Source organism: Cervus canadensis, chromosome 7 (assembly GCF_019320065.1).
Source record: "Cervus canadensis isolate Bull #8, Minnesota chromosome 7, ASM1932006v1, whole genome shotgun sequence".
Taxonomy (NCBI): Eukaryota; Metazoa; Chordata; class Mammalia; order Artiodactyla; family Cervidae; genus Cervus; species Cervus canadensis.
Window position 1 is genome coordinate 61,752,102 of NC_057392.1, and position 22,168 is coordinate 61,774,269.

General features: G+C 37.3%; 1 protein-coding gene across 7 annotated transcripts in view; it reads right to left on the minus strand.

Moving 5' to 3' along the window:
* FXR1 (FMR1 autosomal homolog 1) overlaps positions 1-22,168 on the minus strand; it is a 67,847-nt gene that overhangs the window by 15,751 nt on the left and 29,928 nt on the right. For all 7 annotated transcript variants that reach the window (XM_043473640.1, XM_043473641.1, XM_043473642.1 and 4 more), the window contains exons 4-10: positions 13,080-13,151; positions 12,517-12,665; positions 12,191-12,284; positions 11,418-11,534; positions 9,950-10,120; positions 8,406-8,484; positions 4,439-4,548 (exon numbers count right to left, since the gene is read on the minus strand). In XM_043473640.1, the coding sequence (XP_043329575.1) occupies positions 4,439-4,548; positions 8,406-8,484; positions 9,950-10,120; positions 11,418-11,534; positions 12,191-12,284; positions 12,517-12,665; positions 13,080-13,151 (792 nt within the window). The remainder of the gene's footprint in view (positions 1-4,438; positions 4,549-8,405; positions 8,485-9,949; positions 10,121-11,417; positions 11,535-12,190; positions 12,285-12,516; positions 12,666-13,079; positions 13,152-22,168) is intronic.

The window sequence follows — 22,168 nt, forward strand, 5'->3', positions numbered from 1 at the left end:
ATGTTCAAGTCAGATTTAGAAAAGGCAGAAGAACCAGAGATCAAATTGCCAACATCTATTGGGTCAATGAAAAAGCAAGAGAATTCAAGAGGAACATCTACTTCAGCTTCATGGACAACTCTAAAACCTTTGACTGTGTGGATCACAATAAACTGTCGAAAATTCTTCAAGAGATTGGAATACCAGGCCACCTGATCTGTCTCTTGAGAAATTTGTATGCAGATCAAAAAGCAACAGTTAAAACTAGACATGGAACAATGGACTGGTTCAAAACTGGTAAAGGAATATGTCAAGGCTGTATACTGTCACCCTGCTTATTTAACATATGCAGAATACACCATGCGAAATGCCAGACTGGAAGAAGCACAAGCTGGAATCAAGACTGCCAGAAGTATCAATAACCTCATATACGCAGGTAACACCACTCTTATGGCAGAAAGTGAAGAGAAACTTTCAGAAAGTGAAGTGCCTCCTGATGAAAGTGAAAGAGGAGAGTGAAAAAGCTGGCTTAAAACTCAATATTCAAAAAACTAAGATCATGGCATCTGGTCCCATCACTTCATGGAAAATAGATGGGGAAACGATGGTAACAGAGACTTTATTTTCTTGTGCTCTAAAATCACTGTAGATGGTGACTTCAGCCATGAAATTAAAAGATGCTTGCTCCTTCGAAGAAAAGCCATGACCCCAACCTAGTTCAGTTCAGTCGCTCAGTTGTGTCTGACTCTTTGAAACCCCATGAACCGCAGCACCCGAGGCCTCCCTGTCCATCACCAACTCCCGGAGTTCACCCAAACCCATGTCCATTGAGTTGGTGATGCCATCCAACCTTCTCATCCTCTGTTGTCTCCTTCTCCTCCTGCCCTCAGTCTTTCCCAGCATCAGGGTCTTTTCAAATGAGTCAGCTCTTTGCATCAGGTGGCCAAAGTACTGGAGTTTCAACTTCAGCATCAGTCCTTCCAATGAACACCCAGGATGGATTTCCTTTAGGATGGACTGGTTGGATCTCCTTGCAGTCCAAGGGACTCTCAAGAGTCTTCTCCAACACCACAGTTCAAAAGCATTAATTCTTCGGTGCTCAGCTTTCTTTATAGTCCAACTCTCACATCCATACATGACCACTGGAAAAACCATAGCCTTGACTAGACGGACCTTTGCTGACAAAGTAATGTCTCTGCTTTTCAACATGCTGTCTAGGTTGGTCATAACTTGCCTTCCAATGAGTAAGTGTCTTTCAATTTCATGGCTGCAATCACCATCTGCAGTGATTTTGGAGCCCAGAAAAATAATCAGCCACTGTTTCCCCATCTATTTCCCATGAAGTGATGGGACCAGATGCCATGATCTTAGTTTTCTCAATGTTGAGCTTTAAGCCAACTTTTTCACTCTCCTCTTTCACTTTCATCAAGAGGCTCTTTAATTCTTCTTCACTTTCTGCCATAAGGATGGTGTCATCTGCATATCTGAGGTTACTGATATTTCTCCCGGCAATCTTGATTCCAGCTTGTGCTTCCTCCAGCCCAGCGTTTCTCATGATGTACTCTGCATATAAGTTAAATAAGCAGGGTGACAATATACAGCCTTGATGTACTCCTTTTCCTATTTGGAACCAGTCTGTTGTTCCATGTCCAGTTCTAACTGTTGCTTCCAGACCCACATACAGGTTTCTCAAGAGGCAGGTCAGGTGGTCTGGTATGCCCATCTCTTTCAGAATTTTCGACAGTTTATTGTGATCCACACAGTCAAAGGTTTTGGCATAGTCAATAAAGCAGAAAAAGATGTTTTTCTGAAACTCTCTTGCTTTTTTGATGATCCAGCGGATGTTGGCAATTTGATCTCTGGTTCCTCTACCTTTTCTAGACCAACCTAGACAGCATATTAAGAAGCAGAGACATTACTTTGCCAACAAAAGTCTGTCTAGTCAAAGCTATGGTTTTTCCAGTGGTCATGTATGGATGTGAGAGTTGAACTATAAAGAAAGCTGAGCACCGAAGAATTGACACTTTTGAACTGTGGTGTTGGAGAAGACTCCTGACAGTCCCTTAGATTGCAAGGAGATCCAACCAGTCCATCCTAAAGGAAATCAGTCCTGAATATTCATTGGAAGGACAGATGCTGAAGTTGAAACTCCAATACTTTGGCCACCTGATGTGAAGAACCGACTCATTGAAAAAGATGCTGATGCTGGGAAAGACTGAAGGCAGGAGAAGGGGAGGAACAGAGGATGAGAAGGTTGGATGGCATCACTGACTCAATGGACATGGGTTTGAGTGGACTCTGGAGTCGGCGATGGACAGGGAAGCCTGGCATGCTGCAGTCCATGGGGTCGCAAAGAGTCAGATGCGACTAGTCGAACTGACCCCACATAAGTCTGTAAAACCTTCAGATTTGTTTTCACGTTCAATGCTTTGAAAATTAAAAAGTTTTGTTTATTTAGGCTTTTAGCTTTTCTTTAAATATTAAAAGATATAGCAAAACAGAATACACGCATACCCACACAGCAACCAGATTAAAACTGAGCAGCATTGGTTTCTTTTAGAGAAAGGCACCGTGTGCCCTCCCCTTCCTCTCTTTTGTATCCTAATCTGTTTGATAATTTACATAATCTATTTGGTATCTTTTAGCAATTAAATTTCTGGTACAGAAATTCTGGCATAGAAATGGGAGGTAAAAATGACCAAAACTACAAAGTAAAGTGTAATAATTTATGAAGGACATCCTAAAAGAAACAGCTTGCAACAAGGTGGTTAAATACTGGAAAGCAGCTAGGAATAAGTCAAGCTAAGGGAAGACTAGATATTAGTTATCAAGCTAAGATATTTACAATTGAGTCATTTAATGACCCTGTCCAGTAAACACCTTAATCTTCAGACCAATTCTAGCCAGCAGTTATAAGCCAAACTGCTATTGTTGTTTAGTTGTTAAGTCATGTCCAACTGTTCTGCAACCCCATGGGCTGTAGTCCACCAGGCTCCTCTGTCCATAGGACTTCCAAGGCAAAACTACTGGAGTTGGTTGTCATTTCCTCCTCTGGGGCTCTTCCCAACCCAGGGATCAAACCTGCACATCCTGCACTGGCAGGCAGGTTCTTTACGACTGAATCACCAGGGAAGCCTGGTATGCCAAACGGGTCACCATTATTTTATACATTAAGTATATAAACAGAGATAGTGTCAATTATAATAGTATGACACCCCTGATTTTAATGGGGTCATCACCCACCCTCCAGGTGGAGTATGGTGTTTGCTTAACATGAAGTTAAAATTACTTAAGGTTTACATCAATTTTTAAAGCTGTGTAGGATGTAATCAATCTCTAAGTATCCATTTGCATAACAGTCATTTGTTTTTCCTCATTCGTTTTTATCACCACATCCTAACTAATTAAAAGAATCAAGGAAATGGTATCTTTCACTGGGGTCTTTACAACATCCAATATGTGGTGTGAGGCTGTTTATCTTAGAAAATATAAAATATCTTCAGTTTCCTCCATGTGTCTTTTTTTTTAAAAACAAAACTTACTTTGTCCAATAAGCAAACGAACTCCCCATTTACCCACTGTGCAAAACTGAAGAAGTTGTGAATGTACTGCTTTCTGGGAGATAATTTTGGGAGTGGGGGAGGGGGAAGTCTTTGCCTTATATTCAGACATGTAACTATAAAGAGTTGACCACCAGAGCCACAAAGGTTAGTGATGCTTAAAGTGGTGGATAAGAAGTTTAAAAAAAAAAAAGTACTGTGGACAAGACATTAACATGTAAGAAAAAGACTGAAAAAAAATTTTCAGAAAGTTGGCATCAGCTGCTGCTGCTAAGCCACTTCAGTCATGTCCGACTCTGTGTGACCGCATAGACAGCAGCCCACCCGGCTCCTCTGTCCCTGGGATTCTCCAGGCAAGAATACTGGAGTGGGTTGCCATTTCCTTCTCCAATGCATGCATGTATGCTAAGTCACTTCAGTCGTGTCCGACTCTGTGCGACCCTATGGTCAGCAGCCCACCAGGCTCCTCTGTCCACCGGAGTCTCTAGGCAAGAATATCAGAGGGGGTTGCCATTTCCTTCTCCAATGGCATCAGAATGACTAGCAATGTTAAAGCTTAAAGATTTCAATTAAGAAATGGTCAGAGCTTACAAAAAAAAAATCAAAGAAGTGTTATTAAGAATTCCTTCACAGCCAACTGTTTTGTTTAGAATACCAAATTCTTTACACTCTTAAGTACAAAAAAAAAAAAAAAAAAGAACCGATAAGATTATCAAACTAATGTCTTTTTTTAAATCAAAATTGGCCTTTTTACTGAAGCACTGAGAAACAGAACTTAAAAAAAATTCCACTGCAGAGTGAGAGTAGTTCACTGGATATAACTTTCTTAAAACAATTTTCAAAATATAAAAGACTGGGTGGTGGGGGGAGCACATGAAGACTATGTTTTAAATACTTACATCTTCTCTAGGTAGTTTATTTTCATTGTCTCCTTCAATTCTCACCCGAACCACACCAGATTTGTCTACTATTTCTTGAATAACTTTGCCATTTTTCCCAATTACTTTTCCTTTAATAAGAGAAAACATATATAATAATAAATTAAAAACCAACACTGCTATCATTTCAACATCAGCCCAAATAATTTATGACTTGCTATCAAATTATAAAAACCAAGCAAAACTGCATCTTTTTACTCTCAATTAACTCACCCTAACAACAACTGAGAAACATATCCTTGGTATGAAACCTCCTCCTCTTCAATATGGCTAACATTGCTACTATTAACTGAGAATGATAACTCTACTCACATGTAAGATATTTTCAAAGTCCAACTATTTTTTAATATGTTCTATACCATTTTTATATTTTTAAAATATCAAGTCTAACCCATTTATTCCAAAAGCTTGAATTATATAAATGAAGGCAAAAAGAAAATTTTTATTTTGGTATTAATTACATCAATTTGTTTACATTTATGACACATTATATATATTATTATTCAAACAACTAACAATGTCATCAACCTGGCTTTTATTTTCAAGGTCCTACTTAAAAAACAACTGTGACTTGAAGATTCTTTTAAAATGAATATTCTCTTCACTGAAATAAAATGTTCACATTTAACAAGTATTACATTGTACACCTGTAAGTTTTTAAAGTACTTTAGAACTATACAACTACATACAAAATGTATATGGGTTGCTGTCTTCCTAGATATGAAATATTGTGAAATGACACAGAATTCAAATTATTTACCTTCTCCACACTTAACCTGTTAAGTCTGTCAAATAACAGTTACTGAGTATCTGACAATTAGCGGACAAACTAAAAGGAGGATATGAAGATGCTCTTCACTTAGGGAACTCACTTTTTATATAGCTAATATACACCCATAAAATAACAAAGCAATACTGGGTAGTGACCTGGTAACAGAAGTAAATGTTCCAGTAACCATTACTATAAATAGATGTATACTAAGTTAACAGTAACATCTTACTTGTTATTAAGTTCAAATCCTCAGTTAAAATGTTACACTATATCAGCACTCTATTTCCACAATAAATTAATTTTGGCTAAAACAGGTTATAATGCAAGTTTCTCCTACTGCATGCTTGACAGAACAGCTTTCAATAAAGAATAAATAAGGGGGAAGGGGGACAAACAAAGGAATAATGGCAACAGTAAGCCAGTCAGTACAACAGATACTATGATAGGATTTTCAAACCTCCTTGCCCAATAACCCTAAATTTAAAGGTAGCAGCAACCGAACAAGAGACAAAACAAAATAGAGTAGGACAGGGAATTCACATGATGCATGTCTTCTCAGAGCAGCCCTAGCAGCAGCATATAAAAGCAACCTTCATGTTAACACAGTGAAGCTCAAGCAGCAACTCCATCCTTGACCCTGCTAAAAATAAGCAAATATCTTTTCGAAAAAACAAAAATCAGATTGTTACATCATACCCCCTCCCCAAAATCTCTGCCCCTTACTTCTTGTGAACTATACCAGTGGTGAGTGAATATCCATCACCCTTCTGGGGTCTGTGGCAAGGACCTACCTGCAAGTTTTATTTAGTCCCACCAGAGACCGTCAATATTTTAACTGATCATTTCCACAGTTTAAATTCCAAAGCATATTGACAAACTGAAGCAGACCTGTGGTATAATTTGAGCACTGAGCATAAATGCTGAAGGGACAGAGTAGAGAAGTGATTAAGGAAGGCTTCCAGGAGGTGAAGTTTCAATTCATTTTCAAATCAATGTTCACATAATACTTTTGATTTGGGAGGGGTGGGAATGGTCAACAAGTCTACAACTCTTGGAACCTGAATATATGTGAGAATTTTCTCTGAAACTTACCCACCAAGTAGTCCTCATTTCCTTTTACTTCTCAGTCCTCTTTTTCTCTTTCACTTTGACTAAGAATGTACTATTTCTCAAAAGACTGCTTCACCCAGAAAACATTTTAGAGAAAGATGTAGTACTACTATAAATAGACAGCACTCAACTCAGGTTTTTATACTACTTCTGAGTATTTAACCAATGTATAATAGTTGCTGCTAGTATTTATTTTCTAAATAGTAAACAAATAACCCAAATAAACAAAGCCAACCAAGCCAGGGTAGAGGAAAACAAGAGACATGTTAGGTTCTCACATCACTGAACAGATAAACAAAGAGAAGAATCTGAGAACTATAAATATATCCAACTTCCTATTTCTCAAATATGAGAAATTTTTATTTAAAATTAACACTACCACAAATTCTGTAAGACCAATGCTATCTTCTACAGAATTGTTGGATTGGAAAGAACCCTTGGACACACTCACCTCCAAATCACTTTTACAAGTGAAGAAATCTAAGTTAAATTAACGTTCTGTGAAAGCAGCAACCAAAATGTTAGTACTGATAGCTGTCAATAATGGGAGCATTATATAAACAATAATGGGAATCATTTTCAAAAGCATCGTTCTTGCCAAAGGTCATGTTCCCTCTTGACAGCAATGAATATTTGGTAACATTTTGTATCTTACCATTTATTTAAATTATATAAAATTCCTAAGACTTATATTTAATTTTAACCTCTCATCATCTCCAGCCACTCAGTACACAGTGATTGCTAACAACGGATTAAGTGGAGCTAAATTAACTGGTAGTATATCATAGACATCCAAATGTTTAGGCAGAAGTGAAAAGCTTTTTCTATAGTTGAATACCAACAGACTGTCCAAATTCTTGTAGTGTACACTATTATACCAAATACACTACTTGTTATTGGCCAAAACAAACATATTTTTATAATAGCACAAATGTGCTGTTGTTTTTTAATTTTCACCTATTAATGTGTCAGACTCTGACAAATAAAATGTGTACAGAATCTTTTCCTAAAGGTAGAAAAGCTGTGAGTGAAGTGAACTTGCTCAGTCGTGTCTGACTCTTTGCGATCCCATGGACTGTAGCCTACCAGGCTCCTCCGTCTATGGGGTTCTCCAGGCAAGGATACTGGAGTGGGTTGCCGTTTCCTTCTCCAGGGGATCTTCCCGACCCAGGGATCAAACCCAGGTCTCCCGCATTGCGGGCAGATGCTTTACCATCTGTGCCACCAGGGAAGCCCTTACTTATATATAAATAGAGCCCAAGGGGCTCGATTTCATTATGGTCAAAAACTAACAAGACTCAACAGATAACCAAAAAAGTCATAAAAAAATAATTTCCCTAGAAAATTTCACTACTTTATGTTGATGCTTATATTAAACATTTAAGATAATCACTAAGCATAATTTAACAAGTGACCAAGATTTCTCTATGTTTCAGACTGCATCCTAAAGGATAGATCACACAGATACAGAGAATATTATTAACAAAGCTATTAAACAACTGATCTCTCAAGTTATAATGCTTATTAACTGCAGCTTCAAAAGCAAAACCTGTTGTCACTTAACTTACAACCCACGGGCACAGCAATTTTCCTCAAAAGTGTCAAAAACTTAACAGTGAAACCTCCCCTAATATCATCACCATCCTTCTCTTCTACCCATGACTTATGACTTCTTATCCTTATTCGAGGTTTTTGCAACAACTATCACCTTCCCAAAGCCTACTGTGTAGAAGTTTATTACCCTATTCCTAGTCCACTCAAACTTTTTCTTCTGCACCAAACAAAACAATTACCACAAATACCTTCTCAAAAAAGTACTACAATTTTGATGGATATATGAAAGATAAAAAGACATCAAGCAAATGAAAATATTAAGAAAGAAGCCAAGGGATGAAAAAGCTTAAGAAAAACTGTAATGCCAAACCGTTATTTTTTTTTAAATTCCACATTACTTAGAAGGTAAAAGTTATCAGAAAAGGCTAATTTTCAATTGTCATCACATGTAATTAAATAATATTTAACTTAACATTTAGTAGAAGTACTTACCAACAAGATTCCTAGGAACCTGAATAAAATCCTCCACAAATTCCAAGAAACCTCTAGCCTTTTTTACAGCATCAGCACTCTGCAGGGTAGGGTGGGGGAACAAACATGAAATTCAATCTTGAAGAAACCCACAATCCACAACAAAAACACAAGAAGGAAAAAAGAAACTGAACTGTCATGCTCCAGTACAAGATTCTGCTCAGATGACCAAAGTGCTATTTCAAGTCAAGTATTCATCAAGTACTTTTCCAAAAAGAAGCGTAATCATTAAAGAGCTAGGGAAAAAAGGCTTTTACAATCAAAATGTTAGACATCTCTAAGGTCCCTAAGACATCTAAAACTGTCTAAACAGACATCTTTAAGCTCCTGCGAAAACTAAGAGTTTAACTTACTTATGTTAGTGAAATTTTAACCCCATCCTAAATACATCTGGCCCACACTTCTATGTTGGATTCTCCAGGTGAATTAAAAAAAAAAAAAAAAGACATACTGTATGTGCTGTCTGCATTGTTTTCTCCTTCTCAACGTAAGAAACGATTTAAAAGGCTGTTTTTGTAGAGATGCATTTAAAAAATTACCTACTAATATGACTATTAAAATCCCTAAGCTCTAACAGTTAAAATTTTAAAAAACTAGAAGATGGGGGGAGGCTCAGGTTGTCTTCTCTAAAAGGAATTTATAGTTCTCAGTAACAATTATCTTCCACTTTTAATGTTTGTCCTTTAATAACCATAAATCAAGTATATTGTGTGCTCACTATATCATACACAGCAAAAATTTAAAATCCATATTCAATCTTCATAAACTGTTATGGTAAGCACTATTATTTTCATTTTACAATGTGGAAAACTATGCAGGGGAACTGCGTAACTTTCTCCAAGTCTTCTCAAAGTGGTAGAGACAAAATTCCAATTCAAGTAATATGGCTCTAAAGCCTTTCATCTTAACCACTTTGGTATACTGCCTACTTCTAAAGGTTTCAGAAGTAAAAATCAGACCTCCAGTCAGATTTACTATATGACTTAAATGAAAAGTTGAGCCTTAAAATCATCACACCCAAAAACTCATCTATTTACTCTAATGTGAAGGATGGTCTTAATGAAGGAAAGCCTGTTTTATTTTTCAGATTATTTTCCTGCCCACACAGATGTCACAATTAACCAGTGACAAAATATTTAAAATTCAAGGTCTACAAAACGTATTATATACTATTTACAGCTGCCAGTGCCTGACATAATAAGCACTCAAAAAATACTTGAATAAATTATTTACAATGCACATAAAGCTGAGAAATTCAGAAGCAGCTGATTAAGGAACTTTTGAAAACAGTACACATTAAATATCCAGTAATCTTTCAAGGCCCCATAATTATATATATGAGCATATTATAATACATTTTATATACTAATATAGTATCTTTAATCAACCTACATGTAATGATACTAGACTTGCAATTTTAAACCATTCCACCCAGAAACTAAAATTCCACACAACAGTTAATATGCTCTAGTACAATTACCCAAGGTGGGGGACAAGCAGCATACCTCTCCGTAGATTCTAAATGTTCCAGTATCTTCATCTAGCTCAATAGCTGTAACTCCAGGAACCTTTCTAGCTTGCTGTATGTTACTACCATGTGTTCCTATCGCCAGGCCCATCAAATCTTCTCTCACAACAAATTCCTCATGAAAAGCTGCTGCAAGTTGCTTTGTGCACTAGTAAAACAGGCAAATTAGTATTATAAAAAACAAAAAAAAAATTTTTGTACACCCATGTTCATAGCATTATTTACAATAGTCAAGAGGAGGAAGCAACCCAAAGGTCTACTGAATGATGAATGGATAAACAAAATGTAATATATGCACACAATCAGAATTATTCAGCCTTAAAAAGGAAATTCTGATACATGCTACAACATGGACAAACACTGAGAACATTATGCTTAGTGAAATAAGCGAGTCACAAAAAGACAAACACTATATGATTCCACTTACAACAAGGTTATCTAGAGTAATCAAATTTGTAAAAACAAAGTAGAATGGTGGTGGCCTGGAGCTGGGGGAAAGGGAAATAGGAAGTTGTTTAAACGGACACAGAGATTCAGTTTTGCAAGATGAAAAGGTTCTGAAGATTGATTGTTCAACAGTGAATATATTTCCCAATACTATGAACTGCACACTTAAAAATGGTTAGGATGGTAAATATTATGTTTATTCTACTACAATTAAAAAAAAAGAAAAGGAAAAAAAGTAAAAAGGTAGTTCACTTGGTCATGTAATGGAAGGGGGAAGTCTGATCATTCTATTTAATCATGGTCACAGAAAACAGTAATTTTAAAACAATTTTCCAGAATTACCCACACAGGGAGCTCTCCAACTCAAATGATTCCTATTTCAAAACTCATTCACGTATCACTTGTTTGGAAGTTTGAAATTAGTTAAGGGCACTCATGTACTTGTTCTAAAGATAAACAAACCTCAATTTCCCTAAGACAGTGCGTGGGAGCACACGTAGGTGTGGGAGGGAGTAGGGGCAACAAATCACCTAGTAATGTGGCAGTGAAAAGTAGAAGAAAACAGGAGTACCTCAGGACAGAAGAGAGAGAAGCAATGACAGGCTCTTTTTTAAAACTACAAGCCATGTAACCTCCTCCCTTCTTACCCAAGAGTTGTTATACTAATGAACTAGTTACTGAGAAAGTGCATTGACTGACAGCTCACAGGACAATAAAAAACAGAGTAAAGAACTAGCAATAAAGTTCTATTGGAAATCCCTAGTGAGTTTCTAAGCTCTTTGGCACCACTCAGTTGTTTAGCAGCTAAAAGGCTATGTTTGATAAAAGTAGTAGAGAAAAGTAACTCTAAGGACACAATAATTCCAATTATTAGTCATAAAAGAGTTCCCAAGTTGCCTTACCTAACAATCAAATAGTTTCAGCCATAGAACTTGAATAATATACTCACGAAACTAAATGAGAAGCACAAAAAACCTTTTACATGTAAACCCACTTACTTCTAAATGCTTAGTGGCCTCTTCATTTCTGGACATAAGCATCAATTTTGTACGAATACTTCGCAAGTGCATGTCACTCAAAATATTTACTCTCTTCACAGTTGCTTCACTGGCAGACTATAAACAAACAAGTTACTCATTCAAAAATTTAAACCCTTTTTTTAAGATAATACAAACACAACCTTCCAAATAAAGCCTCCCTTGATTTTCATCTACTGTACTCTCCTCATCTAACATGCACCCCCTCCCACAAGTAATCTTACTTGCTTTCTTAATTTCCATATTACTTAGATCTGCTCTTCAAATTATAATGGGGGGAGGAGGGATATAGAATCCAGGATCCCAGACGTTAAAAATTTTATGACATAAAGAATGCTGTATTAAGATTTTTCCTCCTTTCTCCAGTAAAGATTTACAAATTAACAATTTTATAACTGCAAAAAAATTTTCCCCCATATTGTATTCTAATAAAGTCACCATAAAACAAGTTATCTTTTATCTTTGAAATATTTAATTATAAAATATGTGCAATGTACAGTTTAATAAAGTGAAAAGTGTTAGTCACTCAGTCCTGTTTGATTCTTTGCAAACCCCATAGACTGTAGCCTGCCAGGTGCCTCTGTCCATGGAATTCTCCAGGCAAGAATACTGGAGTGGGTTGCCATTCCCTTCTCCAGGGGATCTTCCTCACCCAGGGATTAAACCTGGGTCTCCTGCATTGTAGGCAGATTCACAATATCCGCTATATACCTTAAAATATGGAGTTATCTTACCAGTATCATTAGCTGTGTTGTTTCTGGATGGTAAAAAATTCTGCATGCTCCTACTGCTTTCTTAAAATCTTTATGTGCATTTTCATTAGCACACCTAAGGAGAGAGTAATTCACATGTAAGACCAAAGCAACAGGTTAAATTTAGAGGGCAATTATAATGAAAACTCTTGTATTTCATACTGACACCACCCATTGAAAACTTTTGTCTGTTAAAAAACATTTTCCATCAAAGTTTTAATCGGGTGTTTGGGGTAAAAAAGATTTTTGTAGCACTGAAAAATCCTCTTAATTCACAAAGCAATTCAACAGTAAACAAAATTACTCACGCCTCTCTCAAATCCTCAGGAACATCCACTGTGCATTTAAAGAAGGTATTTTTTTTGACAGTTTTATTTTGATTGACAGGCCGAAGTCGTTCAAATGTGACTATTTCATTGTAAGTGGCATCACAAGCAGCATATTCAATGACATAAAACTAAAAGACATCAAAACACTTTAAAAATCCCATCCGAACAAAAATAAAGAGCTTTATATGAAGTTCTAATTACTTTGCTTGGCTTAAGCAGTAGACCCTCCCCTTGTGGCACAAATACTAAGCACAGCTTAGTTATAGCAACCTGATTTGCCTAAACTAGATTAGAGGTTCTTACAAGCAAGAACTCTGGTGGTCCTGACATGCTTCCAGAATACCCCTGGAGAGCAGCTCTGGTGTTTGCAAATCCAGAACACAAACAGAAATTAATGATCTGATGAATTTTTGAAACACGTGATTATTTCTGAAATAGGCTTTTTAACAACAAAACTAAGAGTTGGAGTAACAGTTACAGAAACCAGGAGTCAACATATTTCCTTGAAAATTAATCACAAAGCAAGTTTTAACATCACTTACTTCTCCTTTCATCATTCGAACTTTAGCTAACCACCATCCACATGGTTCTTGATCATTTGCTCTTGAATATACCTGACGGGAAAAAAAGTGCCCTTATTCATTTATCCCAAAGGATTAACACTGTAAATAATGACTTTTTATAAGTGCAAAATTATGTTAAATTCAAGAATCAAAAAATGTTACTGTGAACAAGATGAAACAGCTGCATAAGTGTAATGTAATAAGAACTATATATGCATAAGGCAGAGGAATCAGAGATCAAATTGCCAACATTCACTGGATCACAGAGGAAGCAAGGGAATTCCAGAAAAACATCCACCTCTGTTTCATTGACTATGCTAAAGCCTTTGACTGCATGGATCATAACAAACTGTGGAAAACGCTTAAAAAGATGGGAATAGAACACCATCTTACCTGTCTCCTGAAAAACCTGTACATAGGTCAAGAAGCAACAGGTAGAACCTTATATGGAACTGACTGGTTCAAAATTGGGAAAGGAGTACAACAAGGCTGTTTATTGTCACCCTGTTTGTTTAACTTCTATGCAGAGCACATTCATGCAAAATGCCAGGCTGGATGAGTTAAAAGCTGAAATCAAGACTGCCAGGAGAAATATCAACAACCTCAGATATGCAGATGATACCACTTTAGTGAGAGAAAGCAAAGAGGAACTGAAGAGCCTCTTGATGAGGGTGAAAGAGGAGAGTGAAAAAGGCAGCTTAAAATTCAATATTAAAGAAACTAAGTCAAGGTATCCAGTCCCATCGCTTCCTGGCAAACAGAAGAAAGGTGGAAGCAGTGACAAATTTCCTCTTCTTGGGCTCTAAAATCACTGCAGATGGTGACTGCAGCCATGAAATTACAAGACAATTGCGTCTTGGTAGGAAAGCTATGACAAATCTAGACAGCATATTAAAAAAGCAGAGACATCACTTTGCTGACAAAGGTCCGTATAGTCAAGGCCATGGTTTTTACAGTCGTCATCTATGAATGTGAGAGCTGGACCAAAGGCTGAGCACTGAAGAACTGATACTTTCAAACTGCGATGTTGGAGATGTCCTTGAGAGTCCCTTGGACAGCAAAGAGATCAAACCAGTCAATCTTAAAGGAAACCAGACCTGAATACTCACTGGAAAGACTGACGCTGAAGTTCCAATAACTTTGGCCACCTGATGCAAAGAGCCAGCTTATTGGAAAAGACCCTGATACTGGGCAAGATTGAAGGCAGGAGGAGAAGGCGACAGAGGATGAGATGATTGGATGGCATCACTGATTCAGTGGACATGAGTTTAAGCAAACTCTGGGAGATGGTGAGGGACAGGGAAGCCTGGCATGCTGCAACCCACGGGGTCGCACAACTTGGCAACTGAACAACAACGTATATGCTTAAATTTTACTACGGAAAAACAGAATTGAACCTGTTTGGGCAATTTGGCGCCCTGAAAATTGAACTTCAAATTCATGAAAGTCTAGTCTAGTGAAAGTGTCAGTCCAACTCTAGTGAAAGTTGCATCCAACTCTTTGTGACACCATGGACTGTAGTCCAACAGGCTCCTCTGTCCACAGAATTCTCCAGGCAAGAATACTGGAGTGGGTAGCCGTTCCCTTTTCCAGGGGATCTTCCCAACCCAAGGATTATACCCAGGTCTCCTGTTTTGCAGGCAGAAAACTTAACCATCTGAGCCACCAGGGAAGCCCCAAATTTATGAGTGTCTAATAAACATAAATAAGTATTATTATAAAGAAATGTTTCTCACAAAACAGTTTCACATAGTGTAAAGCACACATCTTTAAGCTTCTGTCAACACTGTTCATCTTTGAGCATGGCATTCTGATGATTTACGTATCAGAAGTGAGGATAAGCTAGAACTTTAATAAGATGTATTTTAAAACTGCTATCAGTGTTGATAAAACGCTGAAATTAAGAATTGTTTTTAGAAAGTGATAAACCCTATTTTAAAATTCCTTCAAGGTATCACATTTAAATCCTTTGCTAAAGAACTTAGAAGTACTAAAGTCTGTGATTAGTCACTCGGTTGTGTCTGACTCTGTGTGACCCCATGAACTGTAGAACATCAGGCTCCTCCCTTTATGGGGATTCTCCAGGCAAGAATATTACAGTGGGTTGCCAAGCCCTTCTCCAGGGGATCTTCCCAACCCAGCTCTCCTGCATTGCAGATTCTTTACCATCTGAGCCACCAAGGTCTAGCTAACAACAAAAACATTATTTAGTCCATCAAGCAGAGTAAGTTATCTTACAAAACCACCTACCCCCCCCCAAAAAAAAAAAAAAACAACCCTGCTATCTTATATACTCTACAATTATCAAGTGTTTCAAAATATAATAGATTAGAAAAGTTTCCATTGAGGATTAGAGCTGTTTCTTATGACACAGCTGCTTGATATATTTTCAATACATGGAAAATGAGGTGGGGAAGGGAAGGCTGAGAAAAGATGACCAAGAAACACCTACAAAATATTGATTAAACTAAGGCTGTCCCTACACCGGTGGGTGGAGATATCTACCCATCAATACATGTTAACAGCCATTTGTGAAATAATGCAAACAACTACTGATAGGCAAATAGTTTTGGAAAAGTCTGAAGCTTCTATCAAGATGATGTGAAAGTAACCTTGGAAGTGGTGGAATTACTGGAACTAAAAATAAATAAGCCAAAATTTCATGTTCAACTTTAATGTATACCATGGTTAGAGAAAAGCTATGAGGGGGGGAAAAAAAGCATATTTACCACAAAGCTTCAGTGAACTCAGTTTTAGCTTTTGCATTTCTTATATACGTTTCATGACTATCCTTTCTTACAGATCTTCCAAAAAGATAAGACACTTCACCTTTTTTTGGAATAGAATAAAACTCACTGCAGTTACTATATGTATTCAGGGGAAAAATGAAAGTCAAAGTGTTAGTCGAGTTGTGTCCGACTCTTTATGACTCCATGGTCTGTAGCCTACCAGGCTCCTCTCACAGAATTCTCCAGGCAAGAAAATTTTCTTCTCCAGGGGATCTTCCCAACCCAGGGATTGAATCCAGGTCTCCTGCATTGCAGGCAGATTTTTTTTTACTACTAGCACCACCTAGGAAGTCCCTTCTAACAGATCTTCCAAAAAAAATAAGACACTTTACCTTTTCTTAGAATGGAATAAAACTCATTGAAGTTATTGTATGTATCCAGTGAACCCTTACATAAATCTAAGGTAGAGTCCAGGAACCTTATTTTTCCTGTATCCTAAATATTCAATACTTTGATATCTTCTTTGACTAGAAAGGAAAAGATGATGAAGAAATGCACAAAATGCAATGGATTAGTCAATCCAATTGGTTATATGAAGTGGTGTAATTATAGCACAAAGATGACAATACTCGGGATTCTCTGGTTGCTCAGCAGTAAAGCATCTGCCTGACAATGCAGGAGACATGGGTTTGATCCCTGGTCTGGGAAGATCCCCCACATACCGTGGAGCAACTAAGCCCGTGTCTTTCAACTACTGAGCACACGTGCTGCAACTGCTGAGGCCTGTGTGCCTACAGCCTGTGCTCCACAATGACAGAAGCCACTGCAATGAGAAGCCCATGCACCTCAACTAGAGAGTAGCCCCCTGTTCACCACAACTAGAGAAAAGCCCAAGCAGCAATGAAGATCCAGCACAATCAAAAAATAAATAAATAAATAAATTTTTTAAAATGACAATACTCAATTCCAGTGATCCCCAACCTTTTGGCACCAGGGACGGGTCTCGTGGAAGACAATTTTTCCACGGACTGGGGGTAAGGGGAAAGGTTTTGGATGATTCAAGTGCACTACATTTATTGTGCACTTCATTATTATTACATCAACTCCACCTCAGATTACCAGGCATTAAATCCCAGAGGTTGGGGACTCCCACGCTCTAGTCAATAAAATTAGAAGCCATCAAAAATTCCAAAATACAACTGACCCTTGAACAACAAAAGGGTTAGGGGCTCATTCATCCTCTATGGGATTGAAAATCAAGTGTTAACATAGCCACCCCTCTATATATAGTTTCACATCTGCAAACTCAACCAACCACTGATCATGCAGTACTACCATATTTTCTATGAAAATATGAAAACAATCTGAGTCGGAATTCCCTGATGGTCCAGTAGTTAGGACTTTACGCTTTCAGTGCCAAGGGCCCAGGGAGTTCAATCTCTGGTCAGGGAACTAAGATCACATAAGATGTTGCGGGGGTGGGCAGCAGTGGAGTGGATGTGTGTGTTGGGGGGGGGGGGGGGGGCGGGGAGGTGTAGGATCAGAGTTTAAATGGACTCATGCAGATCAAACCCATGTTGTTCAAGGTCAACTGCATTCTAACCTAAATGCATTGATGCATTCTGATAATTCCAGGGTAAGATGAAACAGAAGATAAACTAGAACTTACAGAGACAGACTTTAAATTTGGTATCAATATTTATTACAAGATGTGTATGTTCTGGGTTTATACATGATAGCTGATGAGCAGTAAATAACACACAGAAAACTTCGCTCATTTTAGGTATGTGTGTGCTAAGTCGCTTCAGTCACATCTGACTCTCTGTGACCCTATGGACTGTAGCCTGCCAGGCTCCTCTGTCCAAGGGATTCTCCAGTCAAGAATACTGGAGTGGGTTGCCATGCCCTCCTTCAGAGGATCTTCCCGACCCAGGGATCAAACCCAAGTCTCTTAAGTCTCCGGCACTGGCAGGTGGGTTCTTTACAACTACAGCCACCAGGGAAGACCCCTTGTCTTAAACCCTATGTTTAAATGCTTATTAAAATATCTAATAATGCTGATCTTCACCACTCTTTTATTCTTACTTCTGTAAATTTATATGCAAAATGACTTAAAAATACAAAAAATTTGTAAAAATGATCCATTAGACCCAAATGGTAAATTATGACTACTTCCCCTAGTATGAGAATTAAAGAAACAAAAAGAAAACCTTGAAAACAAGAAGCGCCCCTTCCAACTGCTACCTGAGAACGGCAGGTCAGCTAAACAGACTGATGAACCTCTTGTTGATCCGTAGTGGATGGCTGCCTCAAGCTTGAATGCTGAAAAACGGGTCTTAAAACACCTGTTCTATTTCTATTTTCACCAAAGAATAACTGTCTAAAATGACTTCCTATGTAATTTTACCTACAAAAAAAGAGAATAAATCATTGTGGACTGCCTTGCAGCTTTCTTATTACATTTTATTCATCTCTGTAAATTTCATTAATAACTGTATCCCTGAAAGACAAAGCCACTCTCATAAAGCCAAATGAATCTAAGTTCCTGAGGTTTAATCAAGGTGCTATGAATTTGCTTCCACTTTAGTGCTGTGAGTCAAATCACATCCTTCACAAAATGAACAGTGTACTCAACACAATAAAACTCATTTTAAAAACTCAGCATTAAAAACGTGCCCTAGTATACTATACCCAAAATGCTGATTACTGGATTTATTTATGACTATGTCATTGGAGTAAGAGCACCTCATAGAAATTCCCTTATTTCAGATTTCAATTCACTTAAATCTCCAAACTATCCCAAAGAAACTCTAAGGCAATGGCCCTCATTTCTCTAATATTTTAAGTTTCTTCAAATCTAAGAAAGAGCTTTAGAAAAGCAGAAGCCTAAGGGGTGCCCATGAGACACCTAAAAACACAATAGTAACCACACTGAAGAAGGTTACAGTTTCACGGAATAAAATTCCAAAAGTCTATACTACCCAATTCAGTATTCTTTCTACCAAATTAATTCAAGTCAAACCTTACTGGCCTCCAAATTCTAGCACACAACCAAATTATGACTTAAATAGCATTCCATTCCAGATCCTAATGTGATCAACTTAATAATTCAAGTTAATAATGTTCAACAAGGCCTTTCAAAGTTATAACCAAACAGAAATAATGCGAAAACCAAAGTAGAGAATTTTTTACCCAGTTTTTATCAAGTTCTAAATGCTGTCAAGCATTAAACTTAAACATATGAACAAAGAATACTTAATCATAATGAACTATTTTACAACTACATGAAAAACATTTGTTGACTATTGTTCACATCTATTTCATCTCATTACAGTCTATGAATAGAAAATGTACATTATGAAAGCAAGTTTAACATCTAGAAAACACTAATGTGCTTTATCTACTTACACAACAGTATGATCTTATTAGTATTTGTGGCTGATACTTTAACAAATCATTTCCTCAAAAGAAAAAGATGTAAGTAATAAAGAATAAATTCATCCATCCTTTGACATATAAGCATTTCCAACCACAAAGACTAACAATGCTGACTTGGTATTATGAGAAAGACTGACTCTAAGTAAACACAGCTAAAATTTCCAAAGTTGGTCCAAGAACCAAACTGATACATTTTTAAAAGAAAGATGGAGGACTTCTCCTGGTGCTCCAGTGGTTAAGAATCCACCTGCCAATCAAGGGGACAGGTTTGATTCCTGGTCCGGGAAGATTCCACATGCCTTGGGAGCCTGTGTGCCCAAACAACTGAGCCCTGCCCTCCAAAGCCAGCCCCCAGAGTGCAACTGCAGAAGCCCGCCTGCCCTAGAGCCGGGGCTCCTCAACGAGAGGAACCACTACAGTGAGACGCTCAAACATGCAACTGGAAAGTAGCCCTTGCCTTCTTCAACTAGAGAAAGTCTACGTGCAGCAATGATGACCCAGCACACACAAAAATAAAAGTCATATATTTTAAAACTTTTAGAAAGGCAAAATGTAAATTATACATGTATATTGTAATTTTTTATATAAGTAAAATATTAAATTTTTAAAAATGTACAGTAAAGGGACCTCCCTGGAAGTCCAGTGGTTTATGACTCAGTGATTCTACTACAGCGGTGCAGGCTGGATCCCTGGTTAGGGATCTAAGACTCCGCGTGCCACATGGTAAGGTAAGGGAGTATCCTATCAAATTATTCTTATTCCTTTTACCACATCTTTCAAGGGACTTACCACAAGATTATAACTAAATTATAAATATGCAGAACCATAATGTCTATCTGCCATAAAAGATGGAAGACAAGGTATATGTCACAAGAAAAACCTGTTAATCTGTATTTCAACCAGACTTCACAATTCCAAAAGAAAAAGAAGTTTTTAAATATCAAATATGTTAAACCCAAGAGGAAAAACTTAAGTCTTATAAAATTATATATTAGCTTGAGATATCAGGCTTCCTATGTAACATGTTTATGTGTCATTAACTTGCTAAATAAGATAATAAAAACAAAGCATCTTACACATGAACTCACTGGGAAAACATTTTTTCTATTGGCTTTTCAATATGCCAGAACACACCATATACCCAGCTTAAGAGAGCCTAAGGAACTCCTCATTTTCCCATCATCTCTAACTTTAGGAGCCGAGAATTATTTTTTTGGCAATCTTTTTTTTTTTTGCCATGCCACATGGCTTACGGGGTCAGCTCCCTGACCAGGAATCAAACCCAGGTCCACAGCAGTGAAACTGCAGAGTCTTAACCACTGGACCACCAGGGAATTACCAATTTTCTTAGCAATCTTTAGTTAGCAAAATCAACTGTTAAGCAAATACTTAATCAAAAAAATTAATTATAAGATTAGAAAGATTTTAAAATATACGCCACTACTGTTTAAGAAATCAAACACAAAGCCACTAATTAGGTTTAAAAAAACAATTTTGAATCTTAAGACTTTTCAAAACCAACTCTCTAGTATCAGCCATATAGTGTCTTCTTGAGGCCATTCCTAGACACATTAACTTATGTTTTATAATTTCATGTAAACCTCATAGGCTGGTTGAAAAGGCAAATCTGAAGGAACCAAACATGTTTGTAAAGTGGTAAAATTTTACAGTAAGCCAGGTGAAATTGTGACCTGATTGACAAGAATGTAAAGTTCAGATGGCTGAATTTTTTCAATTATCATTTTTAAACAAAAGTATAGCTGATTTACAATACTGCGCTTCAGATGTACAGCAGTGATTCAGTTTTGTGCATAAATATATATACACACACACACACTTTTTTTTCAGATTGTCATCATAGCTTATTACAAAATACTGAATATAGTTTCCTATACTATACAGTAAATCCTAGTTGTTTATTTTATATATAGTAGTGTGTATATGTTAATCCCAAATTCCTAATTTATCCCTTCCCCATTCCCAATCGGTAACCCTAAGTTTTGTATGTCTGTGAGTCTGTTTCATAAGTAAGTTCATTTATGGCATATTTTAGATTCCACATACAAGCGATATCAAATGTGGAATTCCCTGGTGGTCTAGTTTAAGACTTTGCACTTCCAATTCAGATGGCATGGGTTCAATCCCTGGTTGGGAAACTAAGATCCCACATGCTGTGCAGCACAGTCAAAAAGTAAAAATATTTTTAAAGTGATATTAAATATTTGTCTTTGGCTTACTTCACTAAGTACGATAATGTCTAAGTTCATCTATGTTGCTGCAAATAGCATTATTTCATTCCTTTTTATAACTAATTCCCTGCTGTACGTATATACATACTGATGTGTGTGTAAGTGTGCACAAATACACACGCATATATATATAACTCCATTATCTTCTTTATCTACACACCTATCAATAGACACTTGGGCTGCTTCCACATCATGGCTATTATAGTGTTGCTATGAACAATGAGGTGCCTATATCTTCTCAAATTATTTTGCTCCAAATATAAGTCCAGGAGTGGGATTGCTGTATCATATGGTAGTTCTATTTTCAGTTTTTAAAAGAGCCTCCATAGGGGATGCACCAATGTGAATTCCCGCCAACATGCAGTAGGGTCCCCTTTCTCCATACCCTCTGTTTCTTCTTGATGTGTGCTCAGTCATGCTAGACTCTTTGCAATCCCATGGACTACACTGGCCAGGGTCCTCTGTCCATAGGATTCTCTAGGCAAGAATACTGCAGTGCGTTGCCATTTCCTTCTCCAGGAAATCATCCCAACCCAGGGTTCAAACCCAAGGCTCTTATGTCTCCTGAACTGGCAGGCAGGTTAACAATAGTGCCACCTGGGAAGCCCATACCCTCTTCAGTACTTATTATTTGTAAACTTTTTGATGATGG